General features: G+C 44.5%; 1 protein-coding gene across 2 annotated transcripts in view; it reads left to right on the top strand.

The window, feature by feature from the left end:
- The window catches only part of LOC124659185 (piezo-type mechanosensitive ion channel homolog), a 51,889-nt gene extending 35,242 nt beyond the window's left edge, over positions 1-16,647 (top strand). Inside the window, exons 15-21 of one of the 2 annotated variants that reach the window (XM_047197120.1) lie at positions 95-2,637; positions 2,737-3,132; positions 3,905-4,063; positions 13,908-14,423; positions 14,509-14,650; positions 14,822-14,966; positions 16,246-16,647. In XM_047197120.1, the coding sequence (XP_047053076.1) occupies positions 95-2,637; positions 2,737-3,132; positions 3,905-4,063; positions 13,908-14,423; positions 14,509-14,650; positions 14,822-14,966; positions 16,246-16,381 (4,037 nt within the window). In that variant the 3' untranslated portion in view covers positions 16,382-16,647. Of the gene's footprint in view, positions 1-94; positions 2,638-2,736; positions 3,133-3,904; positions 4,064-13,907; positions 14,424-14,508; positions 14,651-14,821; positions 14,967-16,245 lie in introns of those variants that run through there. The other variant, XM_047197121.1, reaches the window with a different exon arrangement.
- Positions 16,648-22,869: the final 6,222 nt, after the last annotated feature.

The raw sequence follows: 22,869 nt of genomic DNA, 5'->3' as shown, positions 1-22,869 counted from the left end.
CACTTAATATCCGGAATTTCTGCAATCCAATGTTTTATTACTTTTCAGCTTAAATCAGATCATTTACAAAATATATGTACATTATTTGATGCAGGGCTAATAGCTGATGATCCTCGAATGCTGGTTAGCTACTATGTTGTGTTCATTTTTTCTTCATTCAAGCTGCGCTGTGACCACTTCTCTGGTTTCTCGGACTCAGATACATATCGTCAGATGCGGTCCCAAAGAAAAAATGCATTTGTTTGGAGGGACCTCTCATTGGAAACAAAAAGTTTCTGGACATTTCTTGATTATGTGCGACTTTATGCTTACTGCCATTTATTGGATATAGTTTTGGCACTGATTGCTATTACTGGTACTTTGGAGTATGATTTTCTACACCTTGGTTATCTCGGGTTCGCTCTGGTTTTCTTCCGAATGAGACTCGAAATTCTGAAGAAGAAGAATAAGATTTTCAAGTATCTGCGGATGTATAATTTCACTCTTATAGTTTTGTCACTTGCATATCAATCTCCTTATGTTGGGCAGTTTAGCTCTGGCAAGTGTGATCAAATAGATTACCTGTATGAAATTATTGGATTCTACAAGTATGATTATGGTTTTAAGATAACATCACGATCGGCTTTTGTTGAGATAGTGATCTTCTTATTGGTGGCAGTGCAATCATATATCTTTAGTTCTGGTGAGTTTGATTATGTATCAAGGTACCTTGAAGCAGAGCAAATCGGTGCAATGGTCCGTGAGCAAGAGAAAAAGGCTTTGAAGAAAACTGAACAGCTGCAGCATCTTCGTAGGTCTGAGGAGCAAAAACGTCAACGTAACATGCAAGTAGAAAGGATGAAATCTGAGATGTACAATTTGCAAAGTCAGCTTAATACCATGAATTCCTTCACCCCAATCAATAAGGCTTCCCACAATCAAGGCCTACGGCGCAGGAGAGCTACTAGGTTGCACAGCAATACTGATGCCCCATTGCTATATAATGAGAATGGTTCACCAAATAAGGAATATAAGATTGGTAGCATGGAATCATCTCAGTCGTTCGAATTTTCTGTAGCAGATACAAAGGAGAACATGACAGATTTGTTGTGCGCAGGCTCATCTGATACTCTGCGATCACCAACCAGGGGGAGAAGTGAAGAATTTATGCTGGATGATAATGCTAGAAACTCCCTTGGCTCAACATCTGAGATTATTGAGCTTGATGAGAGTGATATCAAATTGCATCCTAACTTGCTCAAAGAGAAAGAAAGAAGGCAACCTAGGGAAAACCCACTTAAATCTGCCGTGCAATTAATTGGTGATGGTGTTTCCCAAGTTCAGTCATTCGGAAACCAGGCAGTTACAAACATTGTGAGCTTCTTGAACATTGATCCAGAAGACTCCAATGAGAATCCTGCAGAAGGTGGCATTTATGATGTAGTAGAAAACCAGAGGGAAACACAAGATGACCAGTTGCCGGGAACACATTCAGTTAGCATGGGAACTGCAACAGAATCCTCGTCAAACATGCCAATTGGTGTGATCTTTCGGTATATATGGTATCAGATGCGAAGTAATTATGATTATGTTTGTTATTGCTGTTTTGTTCTAGTTTTTCTGTGGAATTTTAGTTTGCTCTCCATGTTCTACCTTGGAGCACTTTTCCTGTATGCTCTTTGTGTCAACTATGGGCCAAGTTACTTGTTTTGGGTCATTGTCCTGATATACACCGAGCTCAACATTCTATCACAGTATATATATCAGATAATTATCCAGCACTGTGGTTTGAATATACATTTGCCTCTTCTCCAGAGATTTGGTTTCCCCGACGATAAAATAAAGTCATCCTTTGTGGTCAGCATATTACCTCTGTTTTTGGTATATATATCTACTCTCTTACAGAGCTCAATAACAGCAAAAGATGGTGAATGGGTTCCTGTAACAGAATTCAGTTTTCTTAGTGCAAGAATAGACATTGAAGAGAAGTATTATGTACCATACAACTGGAAAGATAGGTTAAAAAGTTTGCACATGCCTGTGATGAATCTTGCAAGGATGATTGGGAGAGCCTTATCTAGATATTGGATGTCACTAACACAGGGAGCCGAATCTCCTCCATATTTTGTACAAGTTACAATGGAAGTGAACCATTGGCCAGAAGATGGAATCCAACCGGAGAGGATCGAGTCAGCAATAAATAAGGTGCTTGTAACAGCCCATGAAGAAAGATGTCAATCTAATTCGCCTTCATCATGCCATTCTTCTAGCCAAGTTCGGATTCAAAGTATTGAACAGAGCAAAGAAAATTCTAGTATGGCTCTTGCTGTACTTGAAGTTGTTTATGCTGCTCCAATAGAATGCCAGTCAGCAGAATGGCACAAATCACTTACTCCGGCGGCTGATGTTGAAAGGGAGATCCATGACTCACAAAAGGCAGGCCTTTTTGAAGAAATAAGTTTCCTTTACCCAATTGTCTCAGTGATTGGTGGTGGTAAAAGAGAGATAGATCTTTATGCATATTATTTTGGTGCTGACATGGCATGTTTCTTTCTTGTTGTCATGTTCTATCAGTCTATTCTAAAAAACAAGAGTGAGTTTTTGGAAGTTTATCAGCTAGAAGACCAATTCCCTAAAGAGTTTGTTTTCGTCCTAATGGTGAGCTCGTCTTTCAGTTTACATGGTTATTATTGCAATTGAACTCTGTTGTACTTTCCCCTGCTTAGATTTCTAATGCATGCTATTTTAATTTTGCAGGTTCTCTTTTTCTTGATTGTGGTTGACCGCATTATATACTTATGGTCATTTGCCACGGGAAAAGTTGTTTTCTATCTTTTTAATCTTGTCCTCTTCACATACTCGGTTACTGAGTATGCTTGGGGAATGGAGCTAGCCCACAGGGATGTTGGAGGATTTGTTCTACGTGCCATCTACCTTACAAAATCAATTTCCCTCGCACTGCAGGCTCTGCAGATCAGATATGGCATCCCCAACAAAAGTAACTTGTATCGGCAATTTTTGACTAGCAAAGTAACACAAGTAAACTACTTGGGTTTCCGGCTATACCGTGCTTTACCGTTCTTGTATGAACTTCGATGTGTCCTTGATTGGTCTTGCACGACAACATCGTTAACAATGTATGATTGGCTTAAGGTAATATCAGATCTTGATCTGTTTACGCAAGCATGAGGTTAATCATGGCATAAATTTATTAGCATATAGGTTCTCAAGTAAACTTGGTACTGTAATTTCTTATGACTGGTACTATACTTTTTTGTTGGATCATTGATCACCTGTACCAGTACAACTAAACACCACTATTTCTTACTTTTGTTAACCCATTTGATCCTATATGATGATTCTACTTTTACCGTGTTGAACTGTAGCATTTCATAAAATGCAAGGGAAAGGCTGCCTAGAAATACCCTTCCCCAGACCCCACAATGTGTTGGAGCTTCCAGCACTGGGTATACCCTTTTTTGTCGGAAGTAGTTGAACATGTTTGACATTGGTGATCTGCATTGAACGGTTTAATTTGGTTCATCGGGATTGTTTCAGTTTCGAATTTTGTAGACTTCTGTAATGAACTTGCACTTGGAGCCCTTCTTGGCAGTTAGCCAGCCTATTTGCAGTCTCAGAATACAAGATTAGTCCAAACTTGCTTACCTGATTCCTCTTATTTAAGCTTCAGTGGAAGGTCGACTTGGTCTGTCTCAAATAAAATATGAAATTAGCAGTTTTAAGTATATTATTTTTTTGCATGCGATGAACTTTATAGGAATCTGTTATGTACAACGTTGATGATATTATTTATGCACAATAATACATCTGTTCACTATATTCTTGTATTTAGCTTTTGCACTAAGGTATTAATTGCTGTAATAGAGCAAATTTCAGCATTTAATATTTTTGTTCCTTTGCACAGTTGGAGGACATATATGCAAGCTTGTTCCTTGTGAAATGTGATACAATTTTAAATAGGGCAAATCATCAACACGGGGATAAGCAAACAAAAATGACAAAATTCTGTGGTGGGATATGCCTATTCTTTGTACTTATTTGTGTTATTTGGGCTCCAATGTTGGTACGTGAATGCAATACCTTTCCAGAATAGTTACACTAATGTGTACTTTCTTCACTGTATATACAGTAGTGCTGTGCACCTTTAAGTTTCAGTTGTACGAAAAAACTACTGCATCTTTTATTGAGTGTGGATTGCGTGCTCAGGGGGGCGAGCATCTGCTAGAACATGCAAGACTTCACAATTTTATCCAAAATATCTCCGTTGTGACATGTAAATGAAAAAAAAAGAGTAAACAGTACGGACAGCATTATGTGGGTGCACCCCTGTGCCGTCCTACACTCAATAGTTACACTAATGTGTACTTCTCTTCACTGTATATGCACAAGTGCTATGCGCCTTTAGGTTTCCCTTGTACCAAAGAAATTGCATCTTGAGTGTAGATAGCGTTCTCAGGGGTGCGAGCGTCTGCTAGAACATGCAAGACTGCACAATTTTATCCAAAATATCTCCGTCGTGACATGTACAGGAAAAAAGAGGTAGAAAGTTCCCTACTCCCTCCGTCCCATAAAAGATGTCTTGGATTTTTGTTTATCATGCACCTAGGCCATTTAGTTAGCATGTGAATGCTGGTTACCTTTTCTTTAGCATGCCTACCTAGGCCATTTAGTTAGCATGTGTACCCCTGTTATACATGGCCTTATGATTCTTTTTTCTAGTTACAAATTAGCACCGTCCTTGTGGATCCTCCCCTTGTGATGTGACCTAGGGTCAAGGGGTTGGTCCAATCTCACGAAATTGACCCAAGAGGAGGAGGGGAAAGAGGAACACACGAAGAACACGACGAACTCGATGAACACGAAGACCACAAACGCACACCAACCCGATACAAATCGATTGAACTCCCGTGGCTCGATTGACCACGGTGATACAATCACCCGGAAGAGACCGCGAGGTAGAATTCCGGTTGAGAGATCGGTGATGGAGATGAACACAGATGTGAGAGAGGGACTGGGTTGCATTAGAATCTTACACACAAGTATCCAAATCTCAACAAGAGAGGCCTTGATTACATAGGAAAGATTATCCCAGAGGTTTTGAGCTAAGCTCTAAGGAATAATCCAAGTCTATGTCTAACACTAGCAAATGGGGATACGTGAGCACATATAGCCCAGATTTCAGTCAAGGGTAGTTAAGTAAAAGTGTTACTTAAGTTACAGCCACTCAAATGAGTATCAACGGTACAGATCTGCGCTCAAAATACACTGAGCGGTAGTCTCGGCGGTAGTACCGGTGAGGGTACCGGAGAAATAGGCATTCGGGTGAGACACCTACTGTAAGCGCGGCGCTCGAGCCGTACCTGCGCCGGTACCAAGGGCGGGGGTACCGGCTAGCACCCGGCGGTAGTACCGGCCCTTGATGGCCGGTAGTACCGGTCCTGACTCGATCCTGGGAGGCGACGTGGCGGCCTAGTGATGGCTGTCCTCCAGCCGGTGGCACCGCCCCTCCCTCGGCCGGTAGCAATTGGCCTGCTGCCGGCCACCTTCCCTTCTCTTCTCCTTTTCTCTTCTCTTCCCTTCTTCCTTGCACAATGGGGGTTCATTCTCTACGGCTCCTTGTCGAAATTTGTACCTAATGACACATAGAACATCGGCATGAGGTCACATTCCATCCAAGGTTGTGTCGAGGTCGAGTATAGAGAGGATTGAATTCACCTTGTCATGCATAGCTCTTACTCGGGCTCGAGTCATCGGTCCACTTGGGGGACTACTTGGCCTTAGTGTAGTGTCGTCCTTTGGCGGGGCTACATCATCTCCCCTCCCCCCCTTGGGAAAGAGTCATCCTTGACTCTAGTTCCTCCTCATCTGCATGATAGGGTGAGAGATCCGAGATGTTGAATGTGTTGCTCACCAAATACTTTGACGTTGGTATGTCGATGACGTAGGCGTTGTTGTTGATGCGCTTGAGCACCTTGAAGGGACCATCTCCTCTTGGCTTGAGCTTGGAGTTTCATGTGGAAACCTTTCCTTCTGGAGGTGTATTCAAACGAGGTTGCCTTCTTCGAATAAACTTTCTTTCTTGTTGGCGTTGAGTCTTGTGGCTTGGCGAAGTACATGTTATTGTATTGTTGCCCTTGTATCTTCATGGAGTTTTTTCATGTTGAGGGCGCGCTTGTCGAAGTCCATGTTGGTTCTCTCATGAAGTGCGTCTCTATCTGAGACGATGCTTGCGGGTATCCCATGTAGACGAACGACTTCCCTAAAAAACAAAGTAGCAACGTGTGAAGCATTGTCAGCCTTATTGCATGGTATAAAGTGAGCCATCTTAGAGAAACGATCAGCAACAGAGTCATGACCATATCTAGTGCGTGGTAAGCCTAGTACGAAATCCATGCTAATATCGGACCAAGGAGCATATGGAATTGGTAAAGGGGTGTAAAGGCCATAGGGGTTTGTGGTAGACTTAGTTTGTAAGCACGTGGTGCAACGGTTGCATAGTCGTTCGACGTCTCGCTTCATCTTGGGCCAATAGTAATTGGTGGAGAGCATGGCAAGAGTCTTGTCGCGTCTAAAGTGTCCCATTACTCCACCTCCATGTGACTCTTGCAAAAGCAACTTTCGAAGTGAAGACTCGGGTATGCAAATTTTGTTAGCTTTGAACAAGAAACCATCATGCAAATAGAAATCATCAAATCCTTTTTCAATGGAACACTTGGCAAAAATGGGGCCAAAAAATGTGTCCCTGGGGTAAAGTTCCTTTATCTCATCAAGACCCAACACATGAAAATCCAAGCGAGTAAGCAAAAGATTGTTCTCACGGGAAAGAGCATCCGCGACTACATTGTCCTTTCCCTTTTTGTATTTGATTACATAAGGGAAAGACTCAATAAACTCAACCCGTTTAGCATGCCTTTTGTTCAAATTGGCTTGACTTTTCAAATATTTCAAAGACTCATGGTCGGAGTGAATAACAAATTCTTTTGGCCAAAGATAATGTTGCCAAACTTCAAGGACACGAACTAATGCCCAAAGTTCCTTGTCATATATAGGATAGTTTAGATGAGCACCGTCTAACTTTTCGCTATAATATGCTACGGGTTTTTCATCTTGCATAAGTACACCACCAATGCCAAGTCCACTTGCATCACACTCAATCTCAAAGTTTTTGCAAAATTTGGTAAAACAAGGAGTGGTGCCTCGGTAAGTCTCCTTTTCAATTCATCAAATGCATTTTGTTGTGCCTTATCCCAAACAAAGGGAACATTCTTCTTAGTTCATTTAAGGGGCAAGCAATGGTGCTAAAGTCTTTCACAAAGCGACGATAGACCAATTATGAATAGCCTCAACTTTCGAAGAATCAACTTCAAATGCCATTGGAGGAAACAACGAATCCAAGGAAGATCAACTTTTTTTATGCAAAAGTGCATTTAGGAAGATTGGCATAGAGTTTCTCATTGCGTAAGATGCATAAGACTTCTCTCACATGTTGAACATGGTCCTCGAGATTCTTACTATAAATGAGAATATCATCAAAATACACAACAACACTCTTGCCAATAAGAGGATATGGTTCGTAAGATGCATAAAGGTAGAAGGAGCATTGGAAAGACCAAACGGCATGACAAGCCATTCATAAAGACCAAGCTTGGTCTTGAATGCCGTCTTCCATTCGTCACCAATGGCCATTTGGTGATTGCCACTACTAGACACATCAACTTTCGAAAATATTGTGGCACCACACAACTCATCAAGCATGTCATCCAAACGAGGAATGGGCTGGCGCTAACGGACGGTAATGCCATTGATGAGTCTACAATCCATACACATCCTTTGTGTTTCATCCGGTTTGGGAACAAGAATGACCGAAACCGCACATGGGCTAAGGTTTTCACGAACATATCCTTTTGCGAGAAGATCTTGAATTTGACGTTGTATCTCCTTCGTGTCTTCGGGGTTGGTGCGGTAGGCGGCATGGTTCGGTAGTGGAGCGCCGGGTATGAGATCGATGCGGTGCTTAATGCCTCGAAACTCCTTCAAAAGATACATCAAAGACAAAGGAATTGTTGTTAAGTTGTTAGTCTCCGACGGTGGTCCCTTGCATATGAGCACGTAGTGCAATATTGTGGATTGGTTGTCTTGCACTTCTCTCAACTCACTTTTGGTGGCTATGAGAACACTCTTCATCTCACTCATATTTGGCTTGTGGCGCTCACTCTCCTTTCGGTGGAGCCTTCGCATTGTCCGCGATGATTTGGCTAGGAGTCATTAGGCGAAGCTCAAACTTCTTGTCTTTGACCTTGAAGGTGTAGACATTGGAGTGACCATTATGTGTAGCCTTCTTATCATATTGCCATGGCCGGCCAAGCAACATGTGGCAAACCGTCATAGGAACCACATCACACTCGATGGTGTCTTCATAAGGACCGATCTTGAAGTTGACGGTGACGGTGTGTTGGATCTTGACCTTGCCCTTGTCACTCAACCATTGGACATGGTATGGAGTTGGATGCTTGTGGAGCGTGAGGTTGAGCTTCATACTCTCCTTCACTTAAGGTCTCTATGTCACCATTCTCCAATGTGATCATAACCTTGATATTCTTGCACTCAAAGGACTTGTGGCCTTGTGTTCCACACTTGAAGCATGTGACATTGATAGGTCTCGTTGATGCTTTTGAAGAGGCGGTTCAAGGTGCCGGTTGCTTCATGCGACTTTGGATGGTCGGTTGCTTGGATGTCGTTGAGGAAGAGGTGGGTTTCACACTTGTTGTATGAGTGCTTGTAGTGAGCTTGGAGGCGAAGTAGGACTTCGTCTTATTGTACTTGATGTCCTCATTCACTTGTCGCTCAGCCTTGGAAGCTTGGTGAACCAACTTAACAATGGTTGAATATTGTTGGAACTCGACAATCCTCTTGATTAGGTAGTTGAGGCCATTGAAGTATCGAGCAATTGTTTAGTTCTCGGACTCTTGGATGTTGGCTCGCATCATGGTCAACTCCATCTCTTATAGAATTCCTCAACGGTCTTGGTGCCTTGCTTCAATTTTTGTAGCTTGTTGAAGAGGTCGGTCATGTGGTGAGAAGGCACAAAGCGAGCATGCATCTCTTCCTTCATCTCTTCCCAAGTGTCAATGGGGGCTCACCCTTTTCTTCCCTTAAGAGTGACCACTTGCTCCCACCAAGTGTTGGCATAATCTTCAAACTCATGTGATGCCATGGCCACCTTCGCACCGGAGTAGTTGTGGATGCGGAAGATCTTGTAAACCTTGAGCGCCCATGAGAGGTAGGCTTCGGCGTCATCTTCGCCCTTGAACTTTGGCATGTTGAACTTGAGCTTGCCATACATGTTTTCTTCATCCTCCAAGTTCCGTCGGCGAGGTCGCATGCCTTCTTCTCTCGCCATTTGTTGTGGATGAGGAGGTCTTCCTCGGCCAACCGTATCATTGGGTTGGCGTTGCACTTGAACGCTTGCTTCACTTCGTGCGCGATGATGGTATTGGCGGCGATCTTGACGAGGTTGTGGAAGTTCTTAATGATGTCCATGATTACTTTCTTCATCTTGATCACGTTCGGAATTTCCTCTTCCATGATGGTTGTGCCGTGGTTGGTTTCGAAGATCACGTCTAGGTTGTTCTTGGTGACCTTAATCATGAGCATCAATATGTGGTTCGCGATGAGGCACCGGATCCATGTCGAGGATGATGTTGTCGTGGGGTTGGTCGTCACGCCCATGGTGGGCATGGCGATCATGTTGATGGTGGTCATGGAGTTGTGCTTTTTGTTGATGACACGCATGTGGTCGAACATGTCAATGAGGTTCTCCTCGCCTTGAGCTTGAGCGTGATGACTCGTGACGGTCATGGTAGTAGTAGTCTTGTGAAGAGCTTGATGATGAGGTAGATCGGTGTCGGCGGCGCTGACCCAAGTTGTTGATGGCGCGCTTGAGGCTATCCATGCGCCGCTCCATGTTCGCATCGTTGGCCGGCATTTGGCGATCCAAGTTGTCCGTAGCTTTGCGAAGGAGGGCCATGTCTTGGTTCACGACGGCAAAGATTTTGTGCTACTTTTTCATATTGCTCATCGATGCGCGTCTCGAACAAGGCGAGTTGCTCCTTGAACTCTTGGTGTTTTGCCCATAGATTGTGTTGGGTAGCCAACCTCTCGTTGTCGTGGAGGACGCCATCCTTCCTTGCTTCTTCTCCGTTCCTAGGCATGTTGTCAAGACAGGAGCTAGGTTGTGGATGTTAGTGGAAGAACACTACCTTGCAACCTTACCTTGGTATGATAGTATTGGGGCAACCAACCAACCCAAAATTTGTAACCGGTTACACACGCAAAAGCTAGCAAATATAGTGGATAGGTAAGGGTGGTGAAAAGCCAAAAGACGAAATCCAAAGTCAAGTTTGTTGTTAAGAGTGGATGAAATCCAAAAATCAAATGTCAAAGTGATGATCACTATAAAAGATGTGGAACTCACACACGAGATGTGTGGGGGGGGGGGGGGGGTGGTTAGTGCGACCAAGGAATGAGCGGAATAAAAACAACAACCAATTAGCAAAGGTGGTGCTCGTTGTCACACTAACTCAAGGAGAGGCGATAGCTAGGTTGCATAAGAGATGAAACACCAAGATTCGCACGAGGTCTCTTCTCTATCTCTCTTGCTTTCTTAAAAGCTTTTCGAACTCTTTTGTGTTGGTGGCACTTGCACTTCCCCCTTTTATTTTTTTTCACTAGCAGACTATGCTCTTCGCCTTTGCAATTGCTTTCCGCCCCGAGCTTTGCTTATAAGCTTTACTCAACACAATGCACACCCTCATGGTTAGGACCTCGTGCAATGTTTCGCAACACTCGATAAGCTTCGCTCGGTGGGATAGATCGCAAGAAGAAGAGGGGCTACAAGGTGGAATGCAAGTTATACCTAAGATGCGTAGGCGGCGATGAACACCAACTTGCGATGATGGCGGTGGAGTCAAATGTACGGTTGCAAGTCCGGGGTGCCGAGGTTGTCGTCGCTTTGCTTCGGAGCTGCGGGTTGGTATCACAAACAAGGCACTCAAACCGGGACAAACAAACACAAGTTAGAGAACAATGGGGTCAAAATAGCTTGGCGGTGGTTGCGGTGGTAGGCTGGAGGTGGTACCGGTGTGCTCGTGACGGTAGTGGTGGTGGGGCTGCGGTGGTGTTGGCCGGCGGTGGGGGGTAGCGGTGGTACTGGGGGAGGTGGCCGGTTGTGCCGGTGGTATATGGGTGGTGGTACCGGTGCGGGGGTGGTGGTGGTACCGGCCTGGCGTGGTGGTGGCATGCGGCTGCAGGAGGTAGCGGCAGCGGTGGTGCCGGCCTGGCGTGGCCGGTAGTACCGGTTGCGTCACGGCTGGTTCATCCCCACGCGGCCACGACTTGTTCTTGAGCTGTTCTTCACTAAACCCAAGGAAAATCTACCCAAATGATGGAAATGGAAGAAATTGGGGGCTAAAAAGTGGGGGAAATAGTAGATCAACACTAGGGACACGAAGACAATGGACCAAAACCACTCAAAACTCAACAAAATCGCAGATCCATCAAAAGGAAAAATTAGGGCTATTTTTTGGGGATTTTTCGAAATTTTTCTTGAGATGAAATTGGGTCGTTGGGCGGTCAAATTCGTGGGAACCAAGAGCTGCTGATACCATATGATGTGACCTAGGGTCAAGGGGTTGGCCAAAACTCACAAAATTGACCCAAAGAGGAGGGGAAAGAGGAACACACAAAGAACACGACAAACTCGATGAACACGAAGAGCACAAACGCACACCAACCCGATACAAATCGATTGAACTCCCGTGGCTTGATTGACTACGCCGATAGAATCACCCGGAAGAGACCGCGAGGTAGAATTCCGGTTGAGAGATCGGTGATGGACATGAACACATGTGTGAGAGAGAGTGGGTTGCACCAGAATCTCACACACAAGTATCCAAATCTCAACAAGAGAGGCCTTGATTACATAGGAAAGATTATCCCAGAGGTTTTGAGCTAAGCTCTAAGGAACAATCCAAGTCTATGTCTAACCCTAGCAAATGGGGATACATGAGCACATATAGACCAGATTTCTATGAAGGTAGTTTGGTAAAAGTGCTACTTAAGTTACAGCCACTCAAATGAGGATCAACGGTCCAGATCTGCGCTCAAAATACACTGAGCGGTAGTCTCGGCGGTAGTACCGGTGAGAGTACCGGAAAAATAGGCATTCGGGTGAGAAACCTACTATAAGCGCGGCGCGCGAGCGGTACCTGGGCCGGTACCAAGGGCGGTGGTACCGGCCAGCACCCGGCGGTAGTACTTGCCCTTGATGGCCGGTAGTACCGGTCCTGGCTCGGTCCCGGGAGGTGACGTGGTGGCCTGGTCATGGCTGTCCTCCGGCCGGTGGTACCGCCCCTCCCTCGGCCGGTAGCGCTTGGCCTGCTACCGGCCACCTTCCCTTCTTCTCTTCTCCTTTTCTTCCTTGCACAATGGGGGTTCATCCTCTATGGCTCCTTGTCGAAATTTGTACCTAATGATACACAGAACATCCGCATGAGGTAGCATTCCATCCAAGGTTGTGTCGAGGTCGAGTGTAGAGAGGATTGAATTCACCTTGTCATGTATAGCTCTCACTCGGGCTCGAGTCATCGGTCCACTTGACTTGGGGGACCACTTGGCCTTCGGTCCACTTGACTTGGGGGACTACTTGGCCTTCGGTCCACTTGACTTGGGGGACTACTTGGCCTTGGTGTAGTCGTCCTTGGTCATGTACTCATATTTATTTTCCCATAGCTAGTATTGTGTCATGTAGCATGTGGGCTTTATTTCATGGTCTAAGATATAAGTCATTTAGTTAGAGATACTCCCTCCTGCCCAACACTGGTTGCATATAAAGTTTGGTCAAAGTCAAACTTTGTAAAATTTGACCATGCATATTAATTAAAATATAAACATATCCAACGAAAAATTAAAATTTACAAGTGTCATGAAATATATTTTCATATTATATGCATTTGGTATAGTAGATCTTATTATCATCTATATTTTGGTCAAAGTTTGCAAAGTTTGACTTGAACGCAAAATTATGCGCAACATAATATGGGCAGGAGGGAGTAAGTGGCGTGGGTGACTGAATATCATAAAACTACCACATGCTCAAATTTACGAAATGATACCACTTTACGTTTTGGGAACCGAAATCTACCACTAGTGCATGAATTTTGCAATTCAGGCAAATGGTTGATTGAATTGACAGCGAAACTGACAGCAGGCACCATTTGTTAGCTCTGGGCAGGTAGACCATGTGCAATTTGCTGAGGTAGACTGGGTCCAACATGTCAGCCCAAGTAAAAATAATAATATCTAAAAAATAAAAATAGAAGGAAGTCGTCTCCTTCCTCCGACCTGGCCGTGAGAGGACCTGCTGCCCCCACCGCCGGCGTGTGACTACCGGCGCAGCCTCAGCCCCTTCCTCCTCCGCCGAGGCAGGGCGCTGCCGCCCTCCTACCCCCTTCTTTTTGTTCGCATTTAGGCCTTATTGACCCATATGTGAGAGGGGGTTTGGAAGTATATGTGGATTGCCCAACCTTCTCCATCAGTTCGGAATTTTGGTTTTACGGGTTGGTGCATGAAACTTAGTACTCTGAACTAAGGTTCAGAACAGCTTTCCCATATGTAAATGTAAATTTAAATGACTTATATCTGATGCTGCATACTGAGAATCTGATATACACGCATTGTACGATCGTGGATATGTTGATCATGCTTTCTGTTATTGATGCCCTCCTCTCCTTTGTGGAAATGGTTGAAATTAGCCTCAGTCAATTAAATATTTATTCATGTATCTGCACCAACTCTTATAAGCTCGTGGGTGGTCTAAAGCCGATTCTATGCATAAATTTATATTTCAGATTTACAGCAGTGGTAATCCCACAAATATTGCCAATCCCATCATTGATGTAAGTGTTAAGATTGACATAAAGGCTCTTGGTGGAAGGTTAACCTTTTTTCAAACAACTGCTTGTGAAAAGATACCTTGGAAGTATTTGAAGGCCTATAATGATGTTGATCCTCTAGATTATTTAGGGGCATACAATATTGATGACATTCAGCTAATCTGTTGCCAACCTGATGCATCTACAATGTGGTTGGTACCTCCTCCAGTTCAAAGCAGATTTGTTCAATCCCTTGAGGAGACAGAAATCTATTTTGGAAAAATGGAACTTATTTTAAATTGGGATTTTCTCAGAGCTAGACCGAAAGGGAAGGAGTTGGTGAAATATGAATCACCTGTCGAGCAGTGCCCAGGTGTAGATGATGTTAAACAAGTGCTCAATGGATCTGTGCACAGCTTCAGGATAACTGATGCTTACCCTAGGTATTTTCGGGTTACAGGATCAGGCGAAGTGCGGCGACTAGAGTCATCGGTATGCAATATTTCTGTAGCCTTTTTGTTTTCTTGTTACCATTCCTGAATGGAAGCAAAATAATTTTATCTGTTCATAAGTGCAGATAGATTCAGTAAGTGGTGAACTGCTCTTAAATAATGGCACTTATCCTTGGTGGTCATTCTACAATACAAACCCATCAGATTTGGCTGGTTGTCAAGGGCAGAATGGTCCTATGGCAATTGTCGTGTCTGAGGAGACACCTCGTATGTATCTATCATGTTTCTCAAATTACTTATTTGCTCTTGCTGCATTTGTTCACTCCCAAGCATGAGTGTTTGTGAATATATTTTATAAGTTTACAGTTGTATTAGTAAAAGTAAAGTTGATTTAGCTGTCATTGGTTTGCTGCTAACAGTTATGTGTTTACTGCTCAGAGGGCATTATTGGTGAAACACTCAGCAAATTCAGCATATGGAGTTTGTACATTACTTTTGTGTTAGCTGTTGCAAGATTTATTAGACTGCAATGCTCAGACTTGAGAATGAGGATACCTTATGAGAATCTCCCATCTTGCGACAGGTATGATAGTTATGTTATGTGAAATTTCTCATTTTTGTGTGTTTTCCTAACCAACCATAGACAGAGATTGATAGTTGCACCAACTAATATGAATATTCGGTCGGTATTTGCACATTGTTGATGTGGCATACTGATTCTTCAACATTTCAAAATCATAGCAGAAATAGTTTATTTTTTATGGACAGAAACTTGTGCCTAATCGATTGGTATGTTTTACATTCTTACAGGAAAAGCTTATAAATTCTGTACATTATAATTGTTGTGAAATATTGGGGTGGTTATGGGCGATAAGCCAACTTAAAAGTCTGAAAAATAATACAAACAAGGTTATCAATAGCTTTTCTAGGGAACATTGTAAGAAGTTTCAAGCTCATTGTTGGAAGTAATTAGCAAGAGAAGTTAGGAGAGACAAGTACTTGCATTAAGTGGAAAGTTTGTTATTATTAGGATAAATTGTGCAATTGATAAATGAGTCATTAGAAGTGGGCTTAACCTTGTGCACAGCCCTTGGATGAGAAATATGAAAATAAAATAAATGATTTCGTATAGTTGAGACTAGAAGTTCCCACCTAACAATACTTTTTTATGTTATTATATAGATATAGATCAGTCATATCTATTTTCTTCGTCATCCTAGCACCAGATATGTGCTGAAATTAAAATGGAGAAATTATTGTGATAGATTAGTTTTGTACTTGCCCTGCAGTATTTTTTTTTCGAGAACCCGCAGGAGATCTGCGCGTCATTTCATTAAGATTAAGAGGAAAACGATTACAACCGAACCATGGGCTCAAAACATCCACCCTGCAGTATTTTAAAAATTCCACAAGGAAAAACGATCACCATAGTTGGATTTTCTACCATGGTATAGTAGCAATTTCCAGCAAATCTCGTACTTAAGGTAGCAGCCACATCCTTTCCCTAGCATATGTCCAGGAAGCCACTGAAGAGACTGTAATTTGTTTCACACGGGTCTGACTCCTGTTAGTTGATCAAGGAAGGATATTGATTTGGTTAACCCTGTTAATCAATCTTACATCGCCAAATTTCATTTTGCCTGTAGCTTTTGGTTGTATGTTGTTTGTTCCCTTCACTTTAATCTGATTAGACTATTGGGCTGTAACTATTTTTTTTTGTTATTAATATTAGGAGTTAGTATTGGTTTGAATTTAAGAGGGTCGCCAAGAAAATCCTGATGCAATGCACATCTCATACCTCAAGGCAATTTTGTTTGGATAGCTAGAACTGTAATTTTTTACTGAAAGATGGTCTTTCATAGGTTGCTTGATATCTGTGAAGGCATTTATGCAGCACGGGCAGAAGGTGAGCTACAAGTGGAAGAAGTTTTATACTGGACATTGGTAAATGTTTACAGGTCCCCACACATGCTGCTTGAGTACACCAAGCCGGACTAGGACGTTCAGTTCTGCAAGAAGAGCAATTCTGCAACTTCTAATCTAAGTATTTTACCAGGAGACTGACTTGATAGGTCTTTAATTGATCCAAGATGAGCCAGCCTACTGGAGGCTATTTTTTGGCCTTTAGGTTTACGTAGAACAAGACCATGTAAATATGCCTCGTAGTTGTTCCGGCTTAATTTATATTTTATGATAGCTGTTAAATTATTAGGAAATTTTTGAACAAGTTTCTATACCTAATAATAAAGAAGCTCCGTTGTTCCGCGCCGACTGTTCTTCGTCAAGGCCCCAGGACGTGTATCAATTAATGGGCAGCCAAATCCATTGGTAACAAAAATCAGCGAAGGCCCCTGGACGTGCATCAATTAATGGGCAGCCAAATCCGTTGGTAACAAAAATCAGCGAAGCACTTGCAGTCAACCGATTTGAATCAGGCTCATCAATAGTACAACATCGTTTACAATAAATACCGCCGGTTTATGTACGTTCTAATTGGCATGAAATTTCAGCGAGGTTAATCAACGAGAAGAGCGGGAGCTCGGCCAATTGATTGGTGATGAAAGAGGGGAGCCCGGCCACGAGCTGGCAGCGGGTCGACAATGGTGCTGGCAGCGGGTCGACAACGGTGCTGGCTGCCGAAAAGAGCGGGCGAGAGAGACAGGTTGACCGGCCGTCTGGGTGGCTGCCGAGGCGAGAGCAGAGATAAGCGGCCGTCGGAGCTGCTCAGAGATGATGATGTAGTCCCATCTAAGGACGAAACTACATCAAAATCAAGTAGTCCCTTAAGTGGACCGATGACACAAGCTCAGTAAGGTGAACTCTCTCCTCTCTACCCTCAATCTCAACACACACTTGAAGGACATACTACTTCACAGCGGTGAACCTACATGGTATAGTCGCAGATCAGAAACAAAGCGACAACTACAAAAGAAAAAAGAAAAAACATAGGGACAAGTTGATCTACTTGACCTCCGTCCTGGCAGTTAGTGGATGCAACATGCTTCGGGCTCAAGAAGGCGAGGATTTTCTTCGAGTGGGGCTTGGCAGCCTTCACCAAAGTTTTCCACTTTTCCTTGGTCATCCCTTGAGTTTCCTTATGGAAGAAGTGGGGGAAGAGCCGTTTAAACGCGACACGAGCATTGAAAATATTGTTGCGTGCAAAATCACCGTTTAACTTCAGGATTGAAAGGGTGTCGAGAAGACGATCCTCAACCCCTTCATGCAAAGTAAATTCTTCACCCATCTTTCCTGCTGGAACGAAGTATGGGTCCATCAACATTCAAAGAGACAAAATCAAGATACACACGAAGAGGCAGGTGCAGGAAAAAAGCTTACTAATGAATCTCCGATTCTGGGTGTCGAACCGATCTACTATGGTGTTCTCACGCTCGATTTGCTGAGAAATCTTGTCGCTCAAAGTATTCTCAGCTTTTTGGAGTCTCTGGCGGAGATCTCCAACATCAGTAGCATCATTTTCAGCTTTCTCGCGAGCCTTCTCGCTTCGCTCCAGCTTAGATGTAAGCGTGTCAGCGCGTTCTTCGGCTTGTCGGAGAGCCTATGAAAAGAAAGTCAAAGGGCGAAGACCCAGTATCAGAAAACAAAAACATGTGTTAGGCGAGAAAAGTGAGTCACTAAAAACAAGGCGGGTTTTACCTCTCAAATCGTCGGCACGGAACCCAATAAATTGGGTTCCAAGGTTGATGAGATGCTTCATCAGAGACTGTAAAGAGAGAACGTTAGGAAGCAAGTTCAGAAGAGGCAAAACTCGTCAAACGATCAAAGACACCGGCGACAAGAGAAAAACAGACGAGTAATACAAAACAGCGAATCAAAGAAAAACGAAGACTTACATCATCCAAAGAAGGAGTCGAGGAACTCGCCGCAACAATCTCATGACTATCGCCAGCCCCAATCCTTGCTTTGTTCGGCGAGGGGGCTCGGGGACTGGCCATAGGAGTCAATGTCTCCACATTCTGTTGAGGGGGAGGCGAAGATTCCGGAGCAGAACGGTGTTCTTCAGAAAGAACCATGGTTTTGGACGTGCTCGTCGGAGCCGTACCATGAACCGCGGGTTCTTCCTTTTCTTCCTCTTTGGAGCTGTCAATATAGAAAAATGAGCATCCCGAAGAAAAAAGGAGCTAGATAAAAAAATAAAAATAAAGTGACTCACGAGCTAACGGCGCCAACATCATCGTAGGGGTCGAAGGCACCCCCCTCTTCAGGCGAAGACTCTTCGGCAACCTATTCAGTAGGCTCGGAGGTACCGAAATCTTCGACATCATTTCTCTTCCTCTTGCGCCCAGGAGAAATGGCGAGAGGAGAAGAGATGGAGCGGCCAGAGTAAGAACGTTCTGACTCAGTCTCTTTTTCGGAGGACACCGCAGATTGTTGAGATCCCGCGACTTCACTCTCATGACGAAAGGTCTCTTGCGAGTCGTCAGTGACAACGGCTCGCTCATCTACCTCTCCACCTTCAGGCAAGGGGGAGAGAAGATAGAATTTGGTGCCCCTGTACAATGCAACATCAAGACCAAGGTGAATACACAAGGAAAAATAAGGTAGCAGTCGAAAAATCGCAGAACAACTCAAAGGAAGGGTACTTACTTCGGGAAGAGCGTGGCTACCACTGTATGGCTCCACGCGACAAGAGGACAAAACCTCATGTTTCTTGCTCAAGGAGGAAAAACGTCGGATGAGCCTCTCCAAGTCTTTCACAGAGAGATCCTTGGACAAGCGATCAACATCTTTCTCGCCAGAGTACACCCAAAGGGGGTTTTTGCGAGCCTGCAGTGGATGCACCCTTATCCTAAGGAAGTAAGCAGTTATCTGAACACCCGAGAGTTCCTCTCCGTTGGTGTTGTAGAGCTGATGGATGCGCTTCATCAGGGCTTCAGTAGCCATCTTTTCTTCGGTAGTGGCCTCTACGTCCCAAGATCGGCGCCTGAGAATTTCTTCGGCAGCTTCAAATTGAGCGATGCCATACTCCTAGGAGTTGTCGTACTCATCCTATATGTACAACCATCTTTTGCGCCACCCTTGGACGGAGTCGCGGAACTTGACGTCAAAATAGTCAACGTCGGGTCGGGCGCAAATGCAAACATCACCCACATTGTAGACGGCTTTTCGGGAGTTGTTGCGCCGGAGGTAGAAAATCCGCTTCCATAGGCCCCAATGAGGATGCGTGCCGAGGAAGCACTCGCACAAAGTAATAAAAATAGAGATGTGGAGGATGGAGTTCGGGGTCAGCTGGTGTAGCTGGATCCCGTAGACAAAGAGAAGACCACGAAGGAATTCGTGGATAGGGGTGGAGAGGCCGTGAATGAGGTGGTTGTGGGCACCTCGGAGGTCAGGGCTAGACAAACCCAGATATCACATCTGGCATAAGCCTAACCTAGATCTCTAGGGCCTACAGGGTGAGATTCAGTAACACAACAGTGACTCTACGACTGAAAGCAAATATATTACAACTCTTAGCAGAGTTAAGATCCAAATTTATTACACGCAGAGGTCACTGACCACAATTCAACAAGCAACGGAAAGCAAATTATGTTATCTAGATAACAAGACTCGCAAAGGGCCTAAGAGGCCATAACATAAGGCGACGTCCCAGCCCATAAGTCTCGGGCTGCCGCCCGAGGAACTCCAAACTACTCGTCGACGTCAAGGTAGAAGCCACCATCGGTTGGAAGGACTTCCTCTGAAACAAAGCATGCAAGGCTGAGTACAGGGACTCAGCAAGACTTAGTACAACCTGTTAGCAAAGCGGGTATGCGAGGCTTTATGTGGAGCTTATTTTGCGGAAAGCCAGTTTTTCTTTGTAAACAGGAGGGAGCAGAAGCTCGTCTATTCAGATCATTTTCAAAAGAGGTAAGAGAGCGATAACAACTCTAGCTCTAAGATCATCATGTTGAATCCACAGAATCTTTATCATCACCTGAACCTATCACCTAGGATCACCCCTCGACACCCTGAGAAGGGATCCTTATCACACATTGATATCAAGTTTTACGATCAGGTTCAAGTTGTCTATGATCATCACGTCCTTTCCCAAGTCGTCCGTAACCGTGGACACGACTTTTCGAAAAGATTTACCCTGCAGGGGTGTACAACTTTACCCACACGCGCCGACCGACTCTTAGTGCCACTAGATTAACACACTTCCTTGGTGTGCCTGGCAGAGGGTGGTCGACCAAAACCTTTCCCTTACTTCTCCTATTCCATGAGTCAAACTAACCGGGGAGCTCCGTCATCGTAGGTAGCCATTCTCCGTGGCGGTCCCGGTCATTGTGTGCGGGGATCCGGATCAATGCCTCCAACATCCTTCACCCCGGCCACGCCCCGTATGATGCACTTTGAAAACCTTTTCCACCTTTCCCCATGCGTATGGCAAATGGAACTCGCAAACTAATTGACTCATGGGTAAGCTAGGTAAGTTCGGGCCAAGGGGTTCCCATGGGCCCCGTGTGGCTGTACGCTCAGTCTTGGTTCCGAAGGCGAGAACCTCAGGTCCTAGTATCGGCGAGAACGAGTCAAATCACCACATACCCATGTGGCGGCCCATCCAAGCCTTTAGCATGTTTATTAACATCATCTCTGATCTTACCACGTCATCCTGACAAACTAGGTTCATTCGTAGCTCTGATTCATCAACCGGATGGACCAGACTTCACAGCTAAGCATGTCTAAGCATATCATATATAAGGCTCTAGCGATGCGATCAAGCTCAACCTAGTTTTGCTGGGAGCGGTGGATCAGGAACTTTAGGCTACAAGGATAGATTATGCACACATAGGATAACTACAACTGCCGATAAAACATATTTGAAGCGTATGCAATATGTAATAACTAGAAGTAAAAGCATTTCGAAACCATATATGAACCAGGTTAGGGCTTGCCTTGTCCCTCGTTGTTCTGGTGCTGCTCTTCGGTGGCGTTGATCTCAGGCTCGCGTTCGGTCCCTATCGAGAAGAACCAAATACCGGAAAGGAAGAGCACAATCAAGACAGGGTACAATGCAATGCACATACCATATGATGACATGTCATATTAAAGGGGTTTGGGTAACCCTAGGTGCATCGATGGAAATTAAAGGGGTTCGGCTTCGAACCCCGACATATGCGAGGGGTCAAATTAGGGTTTCTACTAAGGCTCATATTTAATTGGTTCAAAGGTGTATGAAACATGGATAAACAACTAGGATTTGTTTTTCTGATCATTTTGATATATAATTTTATATTTTTCTGATTTAAAATGAATTAGTTATGAATTTCCAAAATTTAATTCATTTTAAAACAATTTCGAAAATTCTATAAAAATAATAAAAGTTGGACCCACATGTCATAATTTTATTCTTTTCTAAACATTTATGAAATTATTAAAATTCTGACCAGGGGACCCACATGTCATATTATTTGCTATTTAAAGAAATACAGAAATGATTTACTGAAATTACAGAAAATAGAAAAAGGCATTTATGGCGTCAGCATGACGTCATGCTGACGTCAGCCGGCCATCAGCTCGAAATTGAGCTCTGGTTGGAGCTCAATCCGCCGATTTAGGCCATGATAGGGCGTGCGGGCAGGGGCAAAAGGTGCGGGGCGACGCACTGAGCAGTTTGGTGGCGGCGCCGCCCGCTATTGGCCACCGGAGCGTGGCCGGCGGCGAGGAGCGGCGGAGGCCGGGACAGTAGCCCGTGGCGGCGGTGCTAGAGAGGGTTAGGGAGGGAACCGAGGGCATGGGGAGGTTCGGGTGCTCACCCTGAGCACGACGGTGAGGTCGACGGCGCCGGAGGAGCTTCGCCGGCGGCGAATCGGACGGTGGCCGGCCGGTCTCTGCAAGGGTAGGGTTAGGGTTTGGAGGTCACGGGAGAGCGCGGGAAGGGGAGAAGTGGGGCTAGGGTTCCTCGGGGCGGCGGCGGCGAGCTTTTGTAGGTCGCCGGGGGCGGCGGGGATGATCGGGGCCGGCCAGGCCATCGGGCGGCCGGGCTGCTGCCAGGCAGCAGCTTGGAACGGCGGGGGAGACGACGGGATTTTGCAGAAAACCCCCTGCGGGGTGAGTTGGGCTGGTGGGGGTGCGGCTGGGCCGACTTGGGCCGCGGCCAGAGAGAAAGAGAGAGGGAAAGAGAGGTGGGCTGAGCCCAGGGAAGAGAGAGGAGAGAAAGGGTTCTCCCCTATTTTTTTCTTCTTTCTCTTTTTCTGATTTTTGTTTCTCTTTTCAAAATCCCATTTCAAATCTGTTTTGAATTTTGTTTGAACTCAAATTTTGCAGAGAGGATATTAAACACACATGGCATTATTGAATAACAACATTTCCATGTGGCCTAATGTTCAAAACTTGAGAGAATTTGAGTCAAGAAAGAAATAGAGAAGGATTTGCATAGTGAAAATGGAGATGCAAATTTTGCTCAAATTCAAACTACATGCATGAGATGCACATGAACACTCATTTATTTATGATAACAAGGTTGGGATGTTACAACTCTACCC

This window comes from Lolium rigidum, chromosome 6 (assembly GCF_022539505.1).
Source record: "Lolium rigidum isolate FL_2022 chromosome 6, APGP_CSIRO_Lrig_0.1, whole genome shotgun sequence".
NCBI lineage: Eukaryota > Viridiplantae > Streptophyta > Magnoliopsida > Poales > Poaceae > Lolium > Lolium rigidum.
Note: the sequence above shows the minus strand (reverse complement) of the source record. Positions and strands in the feature narration are given on the sequence as shown.